The 22,552-nt window shown below is 41.6% G+C and overlaps 1 protein-coding gene across 1 annotated transcript in view; it reads right to left on the bottom strand.

Moving 5' to 3' along the window:
- SPIRE1 (spire type actin nucleation factor 1) overlaps positions 1-22,552 on the bottom strand; it is a 192,059-nt gene that overhangs the window by 30,559 nt on the left and 138,948 nt on the right. Inside the window, exons 6-8 of the mRNA XM_019525074.1 lie at positions 21,563-21,727; positions 14,085-14,171; positions 13,307-13,436 (exon numbers count right to left, since the gene is read on the bottom strand). Of these exons, the coding sequence (XP_019380619.1) occupies positions 13,307-13,436; positions 14,085-14,171; positions 21,563-21,727 (382 nt within the window). The remainder of the gene's footprint in view (positions 1-13,306; positions 13,437-14,084; positions 14,172-21,562; positions 21,728-22,552) is intronic.

The following is a 22,552-nucleotide window of genomic DNA, read 5'->3' as shown; positions in this document are numbered from 1 at the left end:
AATTAATCCTATGAAGTTTAAGAGATTTTAGCACAAATAATTTGCCCAGAAATCAAATCAAAACCAAAAATGTGTTACTGGTTGCTCACTGGACACTATCTGCTAGTCCAGGGGTTGGCAACATTTCTGGACAGAGTGGCAAAAACACCTGCAACCCCTACTTGGAAGATGTTGGCATGCCAGGGGTGGATGGTGGGGGAGCTGTGAGGGCTCAAGCCTGTGACAGCACAACACGGGCCCCTACTCCACTGTCTGTCCCAACGTATGCGTGCACCTGCCACTAGCAATGAGCCATGCCAAGTCTCCACAGATCCCAGTGCAGCTGCTTGCAGCCTCCCTGCCACCTGCTGTGAGCAGCCTGGGCTCTCCGGTGGGCAGCAGGGGCCTGCCCAGAGACCAGGGCAGCTGTGGCAGGCAGCCAGGAGGTGCAAGTGGTTGCACCAGGGCCCTGCAGAGCCCTGGCCTAGCTTATTGCTGGTGGCAGGTGCACATATGCTTCGAGGCGGATGGCAGGGAAAGGCCTGGGCTGTGCTGCCACAACAAGGATCGGGCCGCTTGCGGCTCCCCTGCTGTCCACCCCAGATGTGCATGCACCCGTCACCAGTGACAAGCTGGGCTGGGGCTCTGCAGCCCCCAGTTCAGCTGTTTGCAGTTTGCTGGCTGCCTGCTAGGGCAGGACCCTACCACCTCCATGGATCCTGGGCTGCTCACAGCAGGCAGCAGGGAGATGCCAGCAGCTTCACCAGGGTCTGTGGAATCTCATCCCAGCTTGTTGCTGGCAGCAGGTGCAAGCATGCCTCCAGGAGGACAGTGGGAGAGCTGCAAGGGACCCTATCCTTCTTGTGGCAGTGCAGGTCCAGCCCCTTCCCTGCTGTCTGCCTTATGGTGCATGTGCCAAACCCAATGCCTTTATGTGCCTCATTGGCATGCATGCCAGGGGTTGCCAACCCCTGTGCTAGTCTCCTTGAAAAGAGTTCAGTAATCTAACCAGGAAGCACAAGCATTACCATTGGGTGATTAAAAGCACATTGACAAAAGTAATGTCAAAGCAGTCAGAAGAACAGTTCACAAACAACCAGAAGACTGAAGATATGGGCAAATGTACATTTGGCACTGCTGCAAGAGCAGGACATTTCAGAAGGCCAGATGCTAGTTGGGGGTGTAGAGCAGCCGTTACGTTCTAATGGTTATTATGCCTGCACAAGCCACGAGTGATGAAAATGTAGCAAAACTGCTCCAAATTTAACCCTGGATGAAGCAGTGCTAAAGTTGGGACTTCTGCTACATCTATCTCTCTCCCAGCTTCGGCACACATACCCATTAATACAGGGGTCAGTAAAACATGGCCTGTGGGCTGAATGCAGCCTACCAGCTGATTGGATCTAGCCCACAGAGGACATTCACCAAATGACTGGATCTGGCCCGTGGCTGCCCCGACCGAACTCCACATGGGGCTGAGCCTGGCCTGGGGCAGTGAGCGCTGAGCTCTTGCCCGTGCTCAATGGCCACAGCACACAGAATCATGGAAAATTAGGGTTGGAAGGAACCTCAGGATGCTATCTAGTCCAACCTCCTGCTCAAAGCAGGACCATCACCAACTATATCATCCCAGCCAAGGTTTGTCTAGCCGGGTCTTAAAAACCACAGCTTCTCTGGGTAACCTGGTACAGTGTTTTACTAGTCTCCTAGTGAGAAAATTCTTCCTAATACCTAACCTAAACTTCCCTTGCTGCAACTTGAGATCATTGTTCCTTGCTCAACGTATTCCTCCTTGCATCTTTCACCAATGAGAACAGTCTAGCTCCATCCTCTTTTGAATCCCCCTTTAGGTAGTTGAAGGCTGCTATTAAATCCCCTCTCAGTCTTCTCTTCTAGAGTAAAGCCCAGTTCCCACAGCATCTCCTCATAAGTCATGTCCCCCAGCCCCTAAACGATTTTTGCTGGCCTCCGCTGGACTCTCTCCAACTTGTCCACATCCTTTCTGTAGTGGGGGCCCAAAACTGAACATAGTACTCTAGATGTGGCCTCACTGACATCCTGAATAGAGGGGAATAATCACTTCCCTTAACCTGCTGGCCACACTCCTACCAATACAGCCCAGTATGTCATTAGCCTTCTTGCCAACAAGGGCACACTGTTGGCTCATATTCAGTTTATTGTCCACTGTAACCACTAGGTCCTTTTCTGCAGAGCTGCTGCCCAGCCGATCAGCCCCCAGCCCGTACCAGTACATAGGATTGTTCCATCCTAAGTGAAGAACTTTGCATTTGTCCCTGTTGAACTCATGAGATTCCTTTTGGCCCAATCCTCCAATCTGTCTAGGTCACTGAGCAGGAGCAGCTGCTGCTGGAAGTGAGGGGAAATGCCATACCAAGACAAGTCCAGCTAGTAAGCTGTGCATGGTGGGCAGGGCAGGGCCAGCAGGCATGAATGGGAGCGTGGCACAGGCTGTCCCAGGTGACAGCCAGTGGAGCTTGGCCACATGCGGAATGCAAGACTGCACTACCTGGACAAGTTCTGCCATACCCCCCCCACCCCCTTGCTCACCACCCTCAGCCAGCTCCCGGGACCTAATGCCCAAGCAGCACCCCACCCCCACACATATGAACGTGCCCCCCACACTACACCCTCAGGGCGGGGGCATGCAAGGAGCAGATTGCCCGTCCAGCTCCTGAACACCACTCCCTGGCTGCCTGTGACCCCATCCCACATAGGGAGTTTTGGTGAATTGTTTGGGCAGGACTGGGGGCTGATACAGCTCACAACAGCTCATCAAAACTTGGTATGTGGCTCCTGGGCCCAAGTAATCACTCACCCCTGCATTAGCATGTAATAGTCACTGCATAGTTCTGAGCAAGAGTTCCTTCTCCCTTTTGAAACAGCTCCAAATGCACATTTGTCCATACCTGGATACTTACTCATAATTAATGTATCTGAAGAAAATTTTCTTTGCTTCGCACATAATTCACAAAATCTAAAAAGGAATTAAGTTCATAAGAAAATACTCATCATACTTAATAAAGGGCCCAACTAGCTGTAGGCTATGTCTGAACTGAGGTGATTCAACTGCTGTCCTGACAAGCTGCAGATGCAGGAGGTCCTGGGGGTAACACCTTATTCCATTACAAACTGTTTTTTGCGAGACAAACAAGGTCAAGCAGTATCCAGTCCCAGAGTCAGTTTTCAGAGTGAGCATTAGCTGTGCAATAGGAAGAATGCTTCTGGTTTTTACAGAAAGAAAGTTATGTGAGCTATCATATATACTACACACTGTATGAAAGCCAGAGAAAATGCTGTGTTTGCTTATTCTGTTTCATACACCATATTTTAAATGATTTTAATATCACCATTTTAACTCTCATATGTTGGCATTTTTGTCCCTGTAGCTTATTGGAGGGTGATAGCAATAAAGTGAGTGTGACTTGAATTTTTCTTATTTATATATAAAATAGGAAATTATGTAGATGACAGATGCAAACCTAAGTGATTATATAACCATATGCAATTTGTGTTCTAACCAACTCTCTTTAGCACATGAAAACCTAGACTTGATTGCTGTTGTAAAATAGGCTGCTCTGTCTTCAGTTTTTCACAATATGTTAAAGAGACGGTAGAGAAGAAAATAGGCTACTTGGATTTCTCCATTAGTTACAATATTAGAATACTTGGAAAATAATATATATTGAGTAACAAGTACAGAGATGTGGTGTTCACTTGAATAGACTTGCTTACATATTTAACTTAGATAGGAGAACTAATTGGCATACTGAGAAAACTCTTTCAAAGATTTGTGCCACGCTTATTACAGTGGCAGTAACAGTTAACAGATATCTGTGCCTTTACCAAAACATTTTTATAATAGTCATATGATCCTGTAAGATCAATGGAAGCAGAAGATACTCAGTATTTTTCTGGGAACGGGCCAGAAAGAACATATCCCATTAAGGTAGACCACAGCAATTTTGGAAAATAACAGAAACATTTAACTTTGTATATCTGTGTGTTCGATACATATCCAAGAAAGCAAAATTACTTTAAGCTACTATACTACTTCTCTTAAACTACTAAGGATTAAGGACTCTCCTAACACCTGGCATATACCATATACCCCTTGAAGACTGCTTTAATTTCCATCTGGCTGTTTATGACTTCATTCTGCCTACTGAGAACCACAGGGATTGGCAACTCCTGTGTACCACCATCTCCAAGAATGTTCCCTGCACCAATAGCTAAGAGGGAGGTGGCATTATGGTATACCAACTACACTGGCTTAACCCCAGGAGGACTTTCCCTCATGAAAGGGGAATCAGCTGATTAAGCTGCCTTTATAGTTGCTTTGACCACCAAAACAGCACAAAGCAGCTGTCTTAATCCCAGGCACCCGTCTTTCAGCGTTCTACTTTAGTGGAAGGTTCTGTTCTCCAGCAAGTTTGCACTTTTATGACAATTTCAGTTGAACAGACAGCACTGAAAATAAAACAGGTAACTGTGGACATAATAATTACAAAATGGCAAGAAATGTAACCGGTCCCTCAAAATAAAGAATAAAGCAAAAGTTTCAATAAAATTAAGCAAAACTGCTTATTTGTGATTTATATGGATCCACAAATATTTACTTCATTTTGTGCTGCTCATTCGTTGTCTCACCTCTACCTAGAAGGTTGATTTAATAACCCCTGAATTTACTTGCAAAGGCAAGTTTGGATCACAAGCGATAAAACATCTCTGTATATGCTTCACATGACTTTTAAAAAAGGACATTTAGCAAATGGATAAAAAAAAAAACAGGAAGAATTCTTCGCTGGTCAGTCAGAAAGGTCAAATCTAGGCAAAGTGTAATAACTAGGGTTGCTGTGAAGCAGCTTACCCAGATTATTATGGTAATAAGTTGTCAAATTTATGAAGGGTTGGTTATGAAGAATATTTTTTGATTTAACAAGAACTAGAAATAATGTCTCAGAGCCATGAACAGTAGTTCTGAAGAGCAAGAGTATACCTGGGCGCACATACATGGAACAGATTCTCCCTTCACTGATCAGTACAGGTATTCTTACCACATTCTGCTTTTTTAGACACCACACATTCACTACGGAATAAACTACCTCAAATTTCCTGTGGAATAGGAGTGTGCATACAGTAAGTTATCACAGCACAGCTGATATGCTCTTAAATTCACAGCATTGCTTACTTTGGGGTAACTCACTCATGTACCCACACTCTTATACTTGCAGGTCAGTCAGCTCTGTCTTGAAATAACAGAAGTATTGAAAAATAAAAATTTAACTGGTTTATCCTAATCTTACCAGCAAAGAATTTCAAGGCAAAACAGAGCCCCTAACATACGTATTGAGGAAGTAATCTTTTGCTCAGTCTAACCTTTGCTGCTCTATTAGAAGCACTGGGCCACATTACGCCATTCCTTGAAAAAAAAATCTTCAGAAAAATAGGGAAATAGGAGGCTGGAAATGCAAAGGGATAAAGTGGCACATTGATACTAGCATAGAAGGAATCTCAGAGCTTGTCTGCACAAGGAAGTTAGGTCACAGTTAGCCAGGGTGTGGATCTAGTGCTTGAGCTACTCTACATTCAGAATAGACACAACCAGGGTGCTCAACCCCAAATCTGGCCCAGGGGGCCATGGCAATTGGCCTGTGGGGCTTCCCATGGTTTGGACATTTCGTGGCACAGGAGTAATGGTAATTAACATGGCCACCTCTCTCCTGCTATCAAAATTCTAAGCCCCACAAGCAGCTGGATCGTGACCAGCACAAAATGATGCCATGTGGATGGATTAGGCCCCAGCTGCACCTGCTCTGCACACCAAATCAGGCCCTCTGGCCAGATTTGGCCCATAAAACTTGGTACTGTCCATCCAGCCAGCAGGGCTAAAAGGTTGGGCACCACTAGGTGTGAGGAAGGTGTGCAGTGTAGCTAGTACACTGTAACTTCAAACTCTAGATGACTGTGCATTAAACTTCCCTACAGAGAAGCCATAAAGAACAATTAGGCAGGCATCCTATGTAAACATACAGGTCAAAAATCACCAGCAAATTGTAACAATGTATTTTATAAAATTAGGTGAGTTAAAAGAACAGTTAAAAGAAAACTACCTGGCTGCCTTCTGTAAATAAAGGTCTTCACATTTCATACTTCATCATATGCCTGTGCTATGACAGTGTCCAATATGACTTCAGGCACCTATAGTCTATTACTGCTTAAACATTAAAAAAAATACACTAGAGAAATCTAACCATCTGATGGATTCCCATTCCATATGTCAGCTAGGTGCTTCAGCAGAGTTGGACTACCACAGATGGAAGGTAGCTTGCTGACTCTTCTCTGAGAAAAGCCCTGCATCCTCATTAGGAGCTTTAAATGCTTCACATCTGACCACTGAGCCTTCATCTTCAGGGGAAGGGAGTCCACAAAGAATTAGAAGCACACTGATACATTAAAAATAAATTTAAAATGTCAAAATGGTGGCTCAGGGGTGAGTTCCCATGGTAGTGTTAGAAATTTTAAAGCTGTCATTTAGATTTTAATGCTTTGAAGCTTCTTTGAACATGTGAAAGGAAGCTTGCAAAACTTCCAATACAGCTAAAAGTAATGTGTTCCTCATCAGAGGACTACTGATAAATGTGATTACATCTGCACATATGATATCAATGCACACAGATTCATTGTGTGAATATGTGCATAGGTCTGTATATAATGTATGTATATATACAATGTTAATCAGAGACATATTTTTAGACATGTTAATAGTTGCTTTTGGATACCCTCAAAAACATTGTGAAAGATGATCAAATCACATAGTGACTCTCTAGCACAGTGGTTCTCAAAAAAATTTTTTTTGGAATCGAGGCACCCCTCTGTAATTTTTGTGAACTGAGTGCCACCCAATTTTGAAAAATAAATATAGATATTACAGTGCTTATTTTCATGGCTAGGGGCCTGGTCCTGGGTCTGGGGGATTGTCCAGACAGGGACAATCCTGAGCCTGCACTTATCAGCTTGTTTCCTCACACCTCACTTATCTCCTCCATACCCTAGTTTGGAATCATTTTTCTAGAGATTCAGCTTAAACATTCTACGGTATGTGTATTTGCTGGTAACATCAATACTAAAAGTCCAATTTTGAGGGAGGGGGAAAGATAAGACCTGGATTTAATAAATAATGAGCAAATCAGGATTAAAGAGAACATCGTGCTCAAGGTTCTTTTCCCAGATTTGCAGGTTAGCTGTGGATCATCTTACTTTTCACTAAACTAAGTGCTGAGTGACAAACAGCTCTCCATACATTCATATCCTTTTTCATAGCAGAACTGTAGATTTTAGGAGTTAATCTAGTTTAATCTACTTTCACTGACCATTGCTTGGAAGAATCACTTCAAGTTTTTCTTAGATGAGAGTTAAACAAACAAATGGATGGGACAAATTGCACAATAACCACGTCAGGTGTGTTAGCACCTTTTACCTGACAAGTCAAAACTGTAAGACATGCTAAGTGGCCGCATTGCTGGAAAAAAAGAAAAAAAACAACAAAAAGAAAATAATTCAGCTATTAGGAAAACAGAGAAGTAACAAAAAGAAAAGATTAGCTCCATTTAAATCATTTTGGATTCCGGTGCACAGGTTAGCATAAATCCAAAATGTGTCAGAGACGCTTTTTTCTTTACTGTGGAAAAGATGCAAGTGTGAACAGCATCAGTGGGATGTGAAAATACATAGCTGTAGAACACCATTTCCGGAATACAATAAAACCAAAATCCAACTTAAGAAATAAATATCTTGAAAACCAGAAGTTAAAGTTTTCATCTAAAATAACATTTACAAATGACAAATCATAACTGACAGAAAAAAAGAGTAAAAGGTACAAAGCCATATTCACACAAGTTTCAGTGACCCAAAAGAAAGATTTGTAATTTTTGGAAGCTTAATCTCCCATGATTATAATTAAACTAATAAAGAGAGGCATTCAAACCAAGTTTAGTCACCAGCCCTTTAAAAAAAAAGATGAAAACCTAACAAATGGGAAATAATTAATTCATAGTCTTTTAGTTTGCCTTACACTTATATATATACTACTGTGGAAAAAAAATTTAACCAGGCCCCTAACTTGACTAAGAAAAGAGACAGAGACCAGAGGTGCTGATACTGCATATTTAAGCTAAGATAAGAAAATCCTTCATGCCTTGTTTTTGTCTTGATATATTACCCTGTGTACGGATGTTAGGGGTTTTTTTTCTCTCTGAGAACCAGAAACTGATAACTGTTCCTATAAGCACAATCTTTCCTTTTCTTTAAAGTAAACTGCCTGTATGTCTGTGTGGGTCAGATCAGTGATTTACTGTCCAAGGTTGTATTTTTTTCTCTATCTCTGTCTTAAGTATAAATATGCCTGTAAACTTACAGAGTTTGAGAAATCCTTAGAAACAGACAAGTGGGTGATTCCCCTTGCTGTATGGAATTCTCCCTGTGATCACAATATAGCCCTGAATAAAGAAAGACTGGCTCTGGCAGTTCTGATTCAACCACAACGAGAAGTTTGATTTCTTCTACACTATCCTCTCCTTGACAGTTATGTTTAAATTAAGAAGTCAAAGGTTCATTGGGCCTGGAAAGTTCATATGACTAATGAAATGAGACATCTGTCTTGTTACAAGCACGTGGTCTGCCACACTTAAACACAGCTTGGTTAGTGCATTTATGTTTGACAAAAATATGTATCTGGCTCCAATCTCAAACGTGAATTACCAATTGTACTAAACTGGTACATTATCCAACATTCATTAGAAACTAGGATGAGACCAAATTCATTGTGATTTACAACACAAATGCTAATACTTTAACTGTAAGAGTAGTCAAGCCAGTCAGTCCCAACATTATGAATAATCAAAAGGAGAAAAAAATAAACACACCAGCTAAGCAACATAATCTGCACCTACTTGCTTGCTTAATTTGTCAACTTGTTAAAAATGCAGGTTGTCATAAATGGATCTGGCAAACATATACCCTTTAAGCTAATTTATGTTAAAAAGGGCTCATTAATGGGAGTCAGTGACAGTAGTAGGTGCTTGAGCCAGAGCCAAGAAACGTGGGAGCAGAAGCGCTTCAAGTTCAAGATTAAACAAACCAATTGTTACACTAGTTGCAGAAAGAATCCCTAAATACTATATATTCAAATTATGTTCACTCTTAATTAAGAGACATATATTTTAGTTAACTTTTTGCTGGGAGTTCCCAATCCCAAATTTAAAATAAAGCAAATCTCTGTAAAACAAAACATAGAAGGGAAGAGCTGGTTCCTCCCAAGGCTACATTAGCTCCACTTGTTCATGTAAAAAATAAACCCACCCTTTTAATTAAACATAAATACTTTCTAAGCCTCTCTTTTCCTGACATTTTATTTAGACTTGTTAGCTTAAGCCACTCAGTCATATTTGTCATTCTTTTGTTGCACATTCCCTATACATAATTAGTTATAGTCTGGTTGTAGAAATTAATTGACATATTACAACCAATGGTGAAAACAGAATAACAACTGCACTTGTACAATATACCTTGTACTTTAATTGGATTCCTCTCAAGACCTTTTCTATTTTCACTGTTATGGTATTATCAAAGACATCCACCTTGATGATTTAACTGGATTAGCCATACTCATCTCTCCCTTCTCTGTTCTTCCATTTAGATTATAAACCCTAAACCTTATTACCTTATTATTTCATTACTAAATTACATGCAACACTTATCTGTAAGCCTGATCCATTTCTAGCTTTCTAAATGTAGTAGCCATTTTCTCATCCCAATTCTATTGTATATAAGTGAATTTTGCTCTTAAGAAAATACAAAGATTTCAAATAGTTGGTCAGTGTCACTGCAAAAAGGAAAAAAATGGCATACTTCAAAATAAGAAGCAACTCCCTCTAAACGAGTCAAAAGGTATTTTTCCGTTTCTTTATGCTGGTGACAAATAAACATTTGCATAGCTGTTTCAGCAAAACTTTTCTAGTTTTTTAAATAAACTCTAAGACATCATGCATTCATATCTCAAAAAGTTCTAAAAAGCCACTTTTGAGCTGGAAGAAGATAGCCATTGTTCCAAAAATTAAAAACTACTTTTTAATTTGAAAAGTAGTTACTGGAGCACTTTTATATTGAATCCAAGTCCCCCCACCCCAAAATCTAGGTACTAATGTTCTGAAATTTGGAATTGCTTTTGGAAATTAAAAAGCTATCTTTAAAATTTTGATTTGATCTAAAGGTGTGAACTTGCTCCCTCTGTAACGACACAGTACAGTTCTCAGACAAAGAACACTGTATACATTAAAAGTTAAATGTTTACATACTGAAGCAGTGAAAATAAAACCTCTCAAGATTCTGCTGAGCTTTCAAATAGAAAAAAATAAGTCTGAAAAAATAAACACCTAGAAGGTTTGTCAACCATAAATCAAATCCCAAATAGGATCCAGATGGTCCACAAAAATCAGTTAAGAACATCCTGTTGTTCAAATAGTACCCAAACTTTACCAATATAGCGTATTTACTTGACTATAAGACAATCCTGTATATAACATGACCCACCAATTATGACATTCTATATATGGAAAACTTATAAATTTGTTGCAATTTTCCAGGCATATAATTATTGGAGGGGGGAGGGGAGGGAATCAGGTCCTCTATCTTGTCCTCTACCCCCCACTCCCATCTTCTTCCCCCTGCAACTCCTTCCCTACCTTCCCTCTGCAATTTCTTCCCCCTGCAGCACCTTCTCCATCCCTGCTCTCCCTGAGGATGTGGAAATGAGGGACACATTTGAAAAATACTGACTTTGACATAAACATAACTCTATGAATTTGCATATAGAGAAATTACTACAGATTCTCACAGACTTGATTCATCCATAATGAATTGATTTTATCTTTTTTAAAACTGCTGCAAGCTTTACCTTTCGACCTTTTTTGAAACTGCACAGCTACTCCATAAAAACACTCTGAAGCAGCACTTTCATACCTATACTTATATATAGTACAATTTTTTTTAAAGTAAAATTTTCATGTTCCAAACCAAATCAGAGAATTAAATTCCAAATCCATGAGCCATTCAAAAACCATATGTGGCCCTTCTACCAGCAAACATCTTCTACCCCCGCCTGGGGCTTCAGATGCTTACAAATCCTTTGGCAGGCATCCTGTGTGTGGGCCCAAGCCCGGAGCCTTGGGGTTCGGCTGCCCCCCAGTTTCGCTTGCCCTCAGCTGTATGGCCACAGAAGCAAGCTGGGGAGAAGTCTCTCATTTCCATAAAGTGGGCCTATAGCCAAGATCTTCCCACTGGAAGAGAAAGCAGGAGATGATGCCTTACCTAGGTCAACATACTACCTCTTGCCGAGAAAGTGGTTTTCTTCTGCAACTATGAAGGCTGCCTTTATGCATGAGTTTATTTCAAAGCCAAAAGGCTTATAATTTACCATGTAGTTCACTGGACTGTGTCCCAGCAGAGTCAACAGTGTTTCAAGGCATGGTGAACCCACAGCTAAGCAGTGATCAGTATACCCCCACAAAAGTTCCACGTGCTAATTACCCGCCTCCCCATTCATGACTGGAACCATGTGTTCTTGTCACAAGTCCTCGGATGCTCCAAAACTTGCCCTGCGCTTCATCTGCCTGTAAATCTGGTCTGGGTCCACCTCATGGGGTTCAGGACCATGCTAATCATAGTGACAGGCTGAGAGATGAGGTGACAGAGGGATTCCAGGTGAAGTGTTTGAGGCCCAGTTTGGTTATGTTTACCACATATTTAAAGCTGGTGAAGAAATAGGAATCATTGGAAATGAGAAAGAAAGGTGCAGCTCAGTTGTGGGTGTGAAGAGGAAGCTGAAATATATTCAATGTAGTGACTCACCATGACCTGAAAAAGAGCCGGTGCTAAGGGAGACTGAGCATGCTGGACACTATTATATGTCTTATTCAGATGGGCTGCATTAACCTATCCTTGTAATAAGCTTCCATTAGGATGTTTGCATAATATGGACCATGTGTTTTAGAGTCATGTTCAGTATTGGCTACATTTTATCATAGTTGGTTTCCATTACTGAGCACATACGGCTTTTGGCACCAGTTTAATGATAAACAATGTATTTAATGAGATTTCCTTATATGTGAATATAAAATAAGGGGCTTGTTTCCTCCATGCTTATTTGGGGGAAAAACCTTGTCTTATATCTAAATAAATACGGTAGTAATCACTACTAATTACACCCTAATTGCATTCACTTCTAAACAACTATGCACACTTATCCTGTTAAAACAGAATTGCAACTGTAGTTTGTTTCTTTGCCTCTTCAACACTCCCAGACACCGCTCCCTGTCCACCTATGGCCCCATACCATCCGCCTGGCCAAGCACATCTTGCACGTGGGGGTCCCAAGCGGTCTCCATGGAGACCCTGCCTGTCTGCTCTGTCCAGCACCACCCCTCTGGGTGCTGGATCAGACTGGCCAGATAGAGTCAATTGCCTCCCCCCACCCCTTATGTGCTGGGTCAGCAAGGACTGCTGTCTTCTGTTGGGGAGCCAGTATTTTATTTTTATTAAGTTTTTTTGGTGATTTTGTGGGTTTCATGGACAATCTCAGATTTCCTGTAGTTTCCACAAAAGTATGAATTAAGTAGGTCCCTCATAATAGGCAACTAATCATTATTTATGTACTGTAGAAGCTAAACACTTTGTTATGTAAATCTTAATCAGTCACTAATTCATAAGTCATACACATGATTATAGAGGTTCCCACTCCATAACTAACAGAATGAAGCACAATTGTATATCCCAACTGATGCAATACTCTTATCTTTAAAGTTCGGCAAAACATAAATAAAAACAAATAATCACTAAAGAAAAAAGAGACTAATGAAGTTGACAGCAAAAAATAAAGAGAATAAAATGAGTTAAGATCAGATCTAAGTACATCTTACTGCATATTAGGAAAACAAGCTTCTGTTCACATCTATGAGCCAATTTAATGGAATTTCCTCTACCAAACAATAAATGTAATGGCAATTAAATTAGTCTATTTATGATATCAGAAACCTACAGAGATCAGGCTTAATTATACAGTGTCATCTTCTTAAAGCATGGAAATAATGGATTTGAACATATCGGAAAAGCCATATGGTCCTAGGAAAGCTTGGAAGATCCGCTGCCTCTATTTTAGCACTCTGCAGAGATTAATAATACTGTTGCCTACATGGGTCGCTTTTATATGAGCACTGATGCCCAAGACAGGTGCTAATATGAACAATACACTCACCTAGCCTGCTACGCCTGACCTCATCTGGTGAGACAGGACGCAGCTTTCTTTCTGCCTTGATTTCGTCCAATATCCTTTCATGGAGACTGCGTGGTCGAGGTGGGGTTGGTTTCAGTTTTCTTGCAGATGCCTTTGGAATTAAAACAGTGACTATTAAAGCAAACCATTACTCCCTGGAAGTGATTCCATAAGTGTCCTTTTAAGCAGCAGATTATCTTGAAGTGATTTTACATGCATTCATTTAAAAGACAACCAGAATATTGGAAGGATAATTTTGAAAGCCTCTAAGACAGTGGTTCTCAATCTTTTTAAATTAAAGGCACACCTCAGAAAATGCCAGCTCTTAGGCTTTCTTTGAACATTTTTTCTATTGCAAAGAATGCAACAGCCAGAATGTTTTTGGTGTTATGGATTTCTATTTGAAATTTCTGGTCTTGTGTACATCATATTTGTACACCAAACAGTGCTAATATTGTGCAGCACCCTCAAAAGCATCTCACAGCACCCCTGGGTGCACTCTGGATGAGAATCACTGCTCTGAGACAACGTAGTTGCATGCAGATATGGCACAAATATTAATGTAAAGGTGCCACGGTTTTACAACGATCTTCTTACACAGACCTTGTTTTATACATACAAGACAATATTTGTCGCGCAGCACACAAATATTTTTGCAACAGCATCATTTTAAAACAAAAGAAATCACAACTATTCCCTGACCACAAGCACATTTTAAAAGCCATGCTTTCATTAGGAAGAAACATATTGGATTACATACAGGGTTTAATGGAGGTCGTGATCGGATAAAATCCAGGATTATTTCATGAGCGCTCTTTTTTAATCGAGGTGGAATATCACCGTTGACCTGAAAGAAGGAAAATGAAACATGTTTTATGCTCTCCGTTCAAATCTGTGCTCTCAAATGAGATCAGATAAACATACTTAACATCCAGAGGGAGCCTTTAGAGTTCTGACACAAACATATTCTAAAATGTGTCATCAGTTCTGAAAAAAGTGATAATCTGCATGCAGGATATAGAAAAGAAATGCTGCATATAACAGCATTTTCATTTTATAAGCAGATGTAGAATGAATGCAATCACAGTAATGTTAATTACTAATACTTAGGATTTAGTGGTGAAATCAGGGCTTGCAGGAGAACAGAGGGTTCATTACTGCAGAAGTTTGTCAATCCCCTGTTTTGGAGGACAAGATGCAAACAGCTCTTAGCTAACTGTTTGAATCCAAGAGAACAACTTGTGATGCTGATAATTTTGCAAATTATTATGCTGTCTCCAATACAGTGGCTCTTAACCTTGTTAGACTCAAAGCACCCTTCAGAAAATGCCACTCTTAGCTTTCATGCATTTCTTGACTACAGAAAAATAACCTGTTTTTCTGGTGCAAGGAACTCAGAAAGACCACAACAGGTCAGAATATTTTTGACACTATGGATTCCTATTCGAAATCTCTGGGTTTATCTTGTAAACTGTGTGGGTGTTTGCACACTTAAGTGTGATACTTGTGTGGCACCCAATGACATCCTTAAAGGAATCTCATGGAGCCCCAGGGTGCTGCAGCGCTCTGGTTGATGATCACTGCTCTAATATTCTGTTTTCCAGGAAGGTTATCAAGAAGGTTCATGAGCCCTTTTACGTGTGGTTTCTGATTTGGGTATGGGCACTCAGACTGTGCTAGTCCCATTGACTAAAGATCTGTTTCTGGAAACAGGAAAAGATCAAGTGTCCTTTCTCATTCTTTTAGATCAGGGGTGGGCAATTATTTTGCTTGGAGGGCGCCTTAATGACTTTTGGTGAGCTGTCAACGGCCACAAGGGTAGTACCACCAGAACACCATCTGGGGATGAGAAGTCCCACCCCTAACCTTTGCCACCTGAAGTCCCTCCCCTTGCCCCCCAAAAGCAATCCTTTGGGGGGGAGGGGGGGGGGTTTGCCATCTCAGAACCACAAAAAAAATCATATACTATGAATCAAATATCTACTATGACATATTTTAATTTTATTTTAAAAAATAGTTTTGTCCTGATTTACATGCATTTGCATAGTGTATATAGAGGTGGTTGCATAATAGCTCAAAATAAAGTCTTATTCTTATATATTGTGTGTGTAAGAGGGGTATGGGATTTGTGTGGTGTATGGATGGGTTTTGTGGGGGACTGTGGATGTGTGTGTGGGTTAGTATGTGGTATGTGGGGGGTGTGGTCTGTGGGGGTATGGGTGTATATGTGGGTGGGTGTGGCCTTTGAGGAGGGGTGTGTATGGGTTTTATGGGGTATGTAGGTGTGTGTAGGAGGTGTGGGGGGTGAGAGTTTGCGTAGGGAGTGTCGGGTTTGTGGGGGAAGCGTGGGCCTCCCCTACCACGTACCCCTTGCCCCCCCAGCGCATAGCCTCTACTGCCAGTGGCAGCAGCAACAGGCAATGGGGCTCTCAGGACACTCATGGCCCGCAACAGGCAGAGCCCCCTGGATGGCACATGGCTCCAGCTGAGTCCTGGGGGCTGCACATGGCATGGAGCCAGCGTGGCTCACTGCTGCACGCCTCTGAACCAAACTGGACTGACTCTGTGCCATCGTGTGGGGATCATGGCACTTAAGGCAGGAGCCATGCACCTGTGGGGTGGGCCAGGCCAGCTCTGCGCTTTCACATAGCGCTTCCATCACTCTAGTGGGAAACTGCACATGGTGACACGGAGCCCACCTGGCCCGATGGCCTGTGACTCCTGGTCCACATGCCATTGGCTAGGGCAGGCTCTGTGCCACCGGGTGGGGCTCCTGGCTCTGCAGCCAGGAGCACACGCTGCTGAGCCAGGCCAGGTCAGCTCCATGCCACCATGTGCAGCCCCCCAGAACTCAGCCAGAGCCATGCATCACTGAAAGACTCTGCCTGCCATGGGCCAGGAGTGCTCTGAGGACCCAGTGCCTGCTGTTGCTGCCTGTGGCAGCAGGGGCTATGCACCATAAGGGGGCGAGGGGCCCATACCCCCTCTACACAAACCCCACACCCAGCCCCCACAAACTCCACACCCACACACACACACACACACACACACACACACACACACACACACACACACACACACACACACACACACACACGTGTGCACACCATCAGGCCAGGCAGATTCCCTGTCACCACATTTGGTTCCTAGCAAAGCAGGCAGCAGCTCCACTCACTAGCTATCCAGTTGCCCGGCATCACGCTCGGGGCTCCCAGCTGGAGTGCCAAGAGCCCCAAGGACATGGAGAAGCCTGCCCAGTCTGATGATACACAACCTCTGAAAGCCTAAGCCTCCCAGTGGCTGTCAGAGGGGCTGCCGCAGGCCGGTAATAATTGGTTTTTGGAGGGCCCCACAGGCCAAATAGAATAGCTGGATCTAGTCCCTAGGCAGGCATATTTTGCCTGCCTTAGATCTACCAGCTGCCAATCAACCCTGAAGATGTGCCCCATGTCTGCAAATCTCAGCAAAAAGTGATGGTATTACTTTAAAATTGCTCCACTCTAAATTTCTCAATGTTTAAAGTCACCTGGCTACATTGATCTACCCATACTTTAAAAAATGCTTTGAAGATTTAAACTGAGCTTGCAGATAAATGATAGACTTTGATAATAAATGTAAATAATAAAGACATTAAAATAAACAATTCAATTAAAAGGGAGTATTACACTTTATGAGATGGAGAGTATTATTTTTAAAGCAATTAAGTATATTTTCCACTTTAAAAAAAATTGACAGTTTTCAGAAAGCTTCATGGTTTTCACAGTTGAAAATAAGTTAAGAAATCTCTCATCTCTGGGCTACTTTTCAAGAGCTATCAAAGGCAGGAGCAATACAAAATTAACATCAGACAGCTGCATGGTAAGCTGGGGGTCTTAATCCAGTCCCAAGTGGTCATATCTTAATATACCAATAGAAAATAGAAAACTTTGCATTTCAATAGCACTTTCCATCCAAGGAACTCCAAGTGCCCTACACACTTAACTGAATAACAAGCTACCACTGTCCCATCAATAAGGGTTAAAAGCCCAACTATTTCACAGCTGGAAAAACTGAAGCCAAAGATACATTCAAATGATTCCTCAAGGTCACAAAGGAAACCTGTGTCAAGGTGACTGACATAGTTTGCAGCAGTACCAGTAAAAAGCTGAGGAATGGAGAAAGAGCTTGGAGACTTTGGAGGCAGCAGCTGCCAAAACAGACTGCGAGCCCGGGGGGCTGTATGTTAACATGGTAACTCCTCAGGGGCTGCATGCAGCCCCCAGGCTACCAGTTACATTGCGCTATACTAATGTTTACTCAGAGTGCCCCAAAGAACTTCTGAATTTATCCCAAATGCTTATTTTGGGGGGAAAAAGTTTCTAAAATGAAGTCTAAAGAATAATTTTGTGCAAACTTCTGTATAAACTGTTGCTGTTAAACAGGTAAAATTAGTAACCTACTGAAGTCATAAGATCCACCAGAAATTTAAGCAGTCACACAGTAAAAACAGAGTGAAATTAAAAAGTAATTAGAAATGGCTGCCTGCACTTGCATTCAGTCCATCACCATGAAGTTTGATAAATCTAATTTGTGGCTAAAAAGGTTAACTGCATACAAGAAAGTTCAGCTATTTACTGAAGGAAATATTGCTTAGCTATAGCACTTATAATAAAAGTGGAGAAGTAGCCACAATTCTATAGAACTCAGCTTTAGTAGTTTTGACCTTTACCTTTAAAATAGCTGGAATTCTTATACTATTAAAGATCAATGAAAAACAGAAAACTGCAGTTATTAGTAATTATTACCCCACCTTGCCTTACAATGTGGAGCACCAAAAGCATTTCTAAATAAACTGTAAATTAAATCTTCTGTTCTGTTTTCAAAATTCCTTCTGGAGGCACTCAGGCCAATAATACTTTTATTTTGCTAGGGTGTTATATTATGAACCCCCCCAAAAGTAATCATTTTACATTATAAATGAAAGTAATTTACTTTATAATGCCTTTTCACATAATTGTAAGACTTAGCTAACATTCTGTTAGAATTATTAATATGGACTTTGATAGGTACCCATTAATGCCAATAACTCTTACACCTGCTTTGTTAACAATTCTGCCAAGTATCTGTTTTGCCTGACAGGAACAAAAATAATTTTTCTTCCCCTGGCTGCTTTTCAATTCACATTTGGGGTTTTTAATCTTTCCTACTCCTTTTATATAATAGTTATGACAGTCTTCTGATGGGGTGATATATATTTAGGTACGATCCATGACAGCCTTCTAAAAGATGCTGTACTGATGAGATCTAAGTGAACTTGTGCTGATGTGTGAACCTGGCAGGCTTTAGTAAATTTTATTCCACATTAAATTGTATCTTTATTATTGTACAACTTCCTGAGTATCTTTAGGCATACTCAGCAGTAAAACAAAATTCTCAGAGGAAACATGAAGTAATAACCTAGTTATTTTTTCATTATGAAGATACTAGCAAACCATAGTCAGACAGTCAAATAGTACCACAGAATTTGTATCTGCAGCAGATTCTAATCCTAATTTATGTTTAGGTGTGTGCGGCCAAAGATCGCTTTAGACAACCTGCCTAGTATTTCACAGATGAAAGCAGCACGATAGAACTGGAGGTCTGCAGGCAGACAGGTTTGCAACCTGGATGCCAGGAGGAACAAACATGCCTTCAAGGCCTGCTATGTAATAAAGAAAAACTCTTGAGAAGAAACAGAAATTAGTTTAACAGAAGGTGAAGTTGAAGCTAATTTGGTAGAAGCTGAACTAGAATATTGCCCATGGATACCCATTCAAACAAAACTACAGCACTCAATACATCTATTATGTCCAAAAGTCAAGGCCCACAAGGTTTTATTTTGCAGTGGATGAGATTTTAACACCTAATACAGGCCTCTGAATCAATAAGTTCAGGAAAGATAAGGATGTTATCTGTCTATTTATGCACTTACTTTGGCCCTACCACTATGTACTCTGAGCAACAGCATCTGCTGTAAGAAAAACTTAGATCTGATAACTTAAATTCTGCTCCTGACAGGCACAAAGCCTTTCAGTTCACTTGTAATGAACTATTTCTATTCTTAAGAAACATATTAATTTACTTGAACGTCTGGGTGCTCAGATTTTTTTCCTTCTAGTTTTTTTCCCTAAAAATCTTTAGTCTTCTAATAATCCACTGCTTATCTGCTTGATGCATAAGATTCCATCCCAATCATCAAAAGGAAAAAAATAGATTTGTAGCAGAGTAGAAGCACTTCAACCACTTCAAATACACTACCTTGTATTTGTTTTGCCTTAAGATTTGTGCTAGCTTCCTTCAAGTTCGTAAATGTTTTTCCTTGATACAGTATCCATTTGCAACTCAGGCCCTTTGAGTGGCAGGCACCACAGGTGTCCTGCTGCAAGCGGGCACTTAAAGGTGCCCTGCCACACCAACCTTTCTGGTGGGCATGCCCCAAACTAGGCCTTTATACTCCCCAAGTGCTACTCCAATCCTGCCTTCTGCTTCCTCTGCTTCCTGCCCTCTACTCCATGCCTGATCTGTTGCTCTGCTTTCTGTTTCCTTCCCCATCTGCCACCGTGCTGCCTGTCCCATCTCTGACCTGCTGCATGCCACGTACAGACATGGTCTGTATCACTTGTGGCATGTGTGCCACAGGTTGTTCACTCCTGCCACAGACCATACAGTTTCCTAATCTGTACCTTTACGATGTAGATAAATATTCCACAAGTAAACCACTGACATTTGAAGCCTGCCTTCAAGACTCAGCTTGTTTTTGGACTTCGTAGAAGCACTAGGCTGCACTAACATAATTGTGCCCAAATCAGAATTTATGAGGCTTTTACAGGTGAAGATTTCAAGGGAAAATAATAAAATCCCATAGGTTATTAATACATGAAACATAACTGGGCTCCTGCTGCTTCAGTAAGTCCAGCATGTGATGTATATGCAAATACTTCAGGTCTTCTTCTTTAGGAAATGTCCTCCTACAGCCCTTCATTAGCACTAGAGTTTTCAAAGTATCATGGCCTAACATCTTCAAATGAACACACTTAACTTTCCAAAATTATGTTATGATCTGAGAGTAATGTGTCCCCACCATAAAGAGCCTACAAGAATTTCTACTCAGTAGTGAAGAATGGCAGAACGTGTTTGGTGTCACTAGGAACCCAGTATAAAATCAATTTGTTCAAGGATATGAAATTTAGGTTCCCTGTCTGCTGCAATTTTTCAGTTCTTGTCACATGAAAATGCAGTGTATAGCATTTACTAGGTTAATTATTTGCTCTAGAATCATTTTCAAAATTTAGGATACAGTTTAAACTAGAATGGAGGCCAATTCTAAAAATTGAAGATAAGGCAAGAAGGACCTTTCATGTTTATATTAATACTGCTCTAACTCTGCACTGTCCAAAAGGTGACCTATGGGCTGCATCTGGCCCCCAAGGGATCAACCTATGGTCCCCAGGCTCTTGTTCTGGATGCTGTTCCCTCCATTGCTCTTCTTCTGCTACTACAGAAATCTTAGGGCTCTCCTGCACTCCTCCAGCTTTCATAGCTACCCTGAGGGAGCTCCTGCTTGGAGGGCGGAGGGCAGAGGTGGACCCAAGGGAGTGCACTGGTGCACCTGCAGCCCCATTTGATTTTTGTTCCACCCAAAGTTTAAAACTAACTCTCTGGAAGTGGCAGCAGCATTTCTAGTCAGGCAGTGCTGAGGGAGTCAATTACTTCTAAACTCTTCAATCCAGGGGTTTTAATGACCCTCACTTTTTTTAATAGTCTTGTTTTTCCACCAATCAAGCTATCCTTTGTTCTGAAATTCTGCTGTCTGTTAGCTGATTCTGGTAATGAAGCTCCCATTTCACAACCCTGCAGTTATCTTTGTTTATTTATTTCAATCTTAAACTGAATAATACAGCCCTAGGCCCCTAGCTTATCAGTAAAGCTTCTAGTTCATTTTTAACTGGAGTAAAAAAGAAAAGTGTTTTTACATGTGATGATGAATCTCAACACCTGCACCCCCTTTTCAAAAATCTAGCTCTGCCCATGGCAGAGACCCAGTGTGCTGCAAAAGAGTGGTGCAGCACAAGTTGCAGTCCAAAAGGGGGAGGGAGGGAAACATGGTACACTGCAGCCGGGTGCGCCCACAGCAGAGGGGGCAAGGGGCCTCACACGATGTGGCATGCAGCTTGGGGAGGCGGGGGGCACATAGCCAGAGTGCCAACTGTTGTAACCTACCATAACCTTCCTTAAGGTGTAGCGCTTAGATCTAATATCATCCATCAGCATCTCGTAGGGTGTGAGCTGATATTCTATTGGGAGAGGGTTGTACTGACGCTCTTGAACCTTTTTAAGTTTTACACCATTCCGCAAATCTCGCATCACCTGTACCCAAAAACGAGCCTGGAGACACACAGGAAACAAATATTGTTATAAATGTCTGCATTCATTACTCCTGAGTACCAAGACAGTTTAACCTAAAAAATGCTGACTCCCCATATCTGAATATCTTTAAACCCATTACATAAAATTGACCGACTTCAACCCCAGCTTGGGCTCAAGGTTGCAGTCCGATACACTGACTTTGCTCTGCAGCCTGTGCCCACCCTCAGTTGCAGCTTCAGCCTGGCAGTGGCAGTGACAGCAGCCCCAGGCCATGCTCAGACTACCTGCCCCACCATCGCCTGCCTGCCAACACTGCTTGCTTCCCTGCTGCTGTTTCCCCAACTGCAGCTGAGGTGAGTAGGTGCGCTGGGGGGGGGGGCGGCAGCAAATTATGAATAAATATTTTTAATTTCCATGTATAGAATCTAGTTTTGGGGGGTTGTCTTAAATTCAAAGTTATATTGGATTCATGTGCACATTGTACCTTAAATTAGAAGAGAAAACAAAAGCTGTGAGTTATTTTGGTTCCTCATTACAGGGAGGTAGGTTGTAGCCATGTTGGTCTAAGGACATAAGCAGACATGGTTCTTTGTGTAAATCTGACCTCTTCTATTAGACCAATTCAAATAGTTGGAAATTTTTTTCTTAGCAAGCTTTTGGGTTTAACCCTGACAAAGGGTTTTTAAACACATAAGCTTGCTAACAATTTTTTTTTTCCAACTATTTGATTTGGTCTAATAAAGATATTAGATTTACCCAAAGAACGTTGTCTGCCTTTGGTTCCTCATGGATTTTACAAAATCATGTTCTGACTCAGCATGACTTGCTGTCAGCTCAAGAGAC

This window comes from Gavialis gangeticus, unplaced genomic scaffold (assembly GCF_001723915.1).
Source record: "Gavialis gangeticus isolate Ggan-Ray unplaced genomic scaffold, GavGan_comp1, whole genome shotgun sequence".
In the NCBI taxonomy this organism is placed as follows: Eukaryota; Metazoa; Chordata; order Crocodylia; family Gavialidae; genus Gavialis; species Gavialis gangeticus.
Note: the sequence above shows the minus strand (reverse complement) of the source record. Positions and strands in the feature narration are given on the sequence as shown.